The sequence below is a fragment of the Myotis brandtii genome, unplaced genomic scaffold, assembly GCF_000412655.1.
Source record: "Myotis brandtii unplaced genomic scaffold, ASM41265v1 scaffold69, whole genome shotgun sequence".
Lineage (NCBI taxonomy): Eukaryota > Metazoa > Chordata > Mammalia > Chiroptera > Vespertilionidae > Myotis > Myotis brandtii.
The window spans coordinates 223931-224834 of NW_005370700.1; the positions used below are offsets into that span (position 1 = coordinate 223931).

The window sequence follows — 904 nt, forward strand, 5'->3', positions numbered from 1 at the left end:
CCTGCTCTTGAGATCTCCAGTTGGGATTCTTACGGACTGACATTTCTGTGAAGGAGAAGTCTGAGAATCCATCTGCCAATTCTGCTCATTTACACCACTCCCCCACCTCCAGGTTCATTTGCAAGTTTCATAGCAGCTATCGCCGGGAGTTCTGAAGATCGATGGGGTCTTTGCCTTACGCATTTGTTTTGTCTTCACAAAAAGGGAAACTTGACAGAAGATCATGCCGTCCTTAAAAAATACAAGTAAGTTCTTGGCGCAGGGAATTGATTTAATGTAACTTTTAATAGAAACATTGGAGATTTTAACTTTAAGTGTATTCGACTAAGTTTAATTTGCAGTTTAATTAACATTCTTTTTAGCCGTGTGGTTGTAGTGTGGATAGCCCTGCTTTTATCCAGTGTAAGAAAAATGCACCTGATTTTGACTTATCAGTGTTTCGGATTTTTTTTTTAACCTTTCAGGATCACGGAGGAAGTAGACTGATATTGACAATAATTAATAATGTGCCTCATGAAATAAAGATCCGAAAGGAATTGAAATAAAAATTTCCTGCACCTCATGCCAAGAGGGAAACACCAGAATCAAATGTTCCGCGTGACTGAAGACACCCCCTCATCCAAGAATGCACAGCACATCCAATAAAATAGCTGGATTATAACTATTCTTCTTTTTTTCGGGGACGTGGGGCGGGGGCGGGAGCGAGAGGTGCTACTGGTACCCGGCTGCTTTTCTCTGCTTTTCCTCGGGGGAAGGATGGCGCACGCCGGGAGAACAGGGTATGATAACCGGGAGATAGTGATGAAGTACATCCACTATAAGCTGTCTCAGAGGGGCTACGAATGGGATGCCGGAGACGCGGGCGCCGCGCCCCCAGGGGCCACCCCGGCGTCAGGCATCTTCT

At 45.0% G+C, this 904-nt stretch overlaps 1 protein-coding gene across 1 annotated transcript in view; it reads left to right on the forward strand.

Moving 5' to 3' along the window:
• The first annotated feature begins 6 nt into the window (after window positions 1-6).
• BCL2 (B-cell CLL/lymphoma 2) overlaps window positions 7-904 on the forward strand; it is a 165253-nt gene continuing 164355 nt past the window's right edge. The window contains exons 1-2 of the mRNA XM_005881808.2: window positions 7-245; window positions 465-903. Of these exons, the coding sequence (XP_005881870.1) occupies window positions 757-903 (147 nt within the window). The 5' untranslated portion in view covers window positions 7-245; window positions 465-756. The remainder of the gene's footprint in view (window positions 246-464; window position 904) is intronic.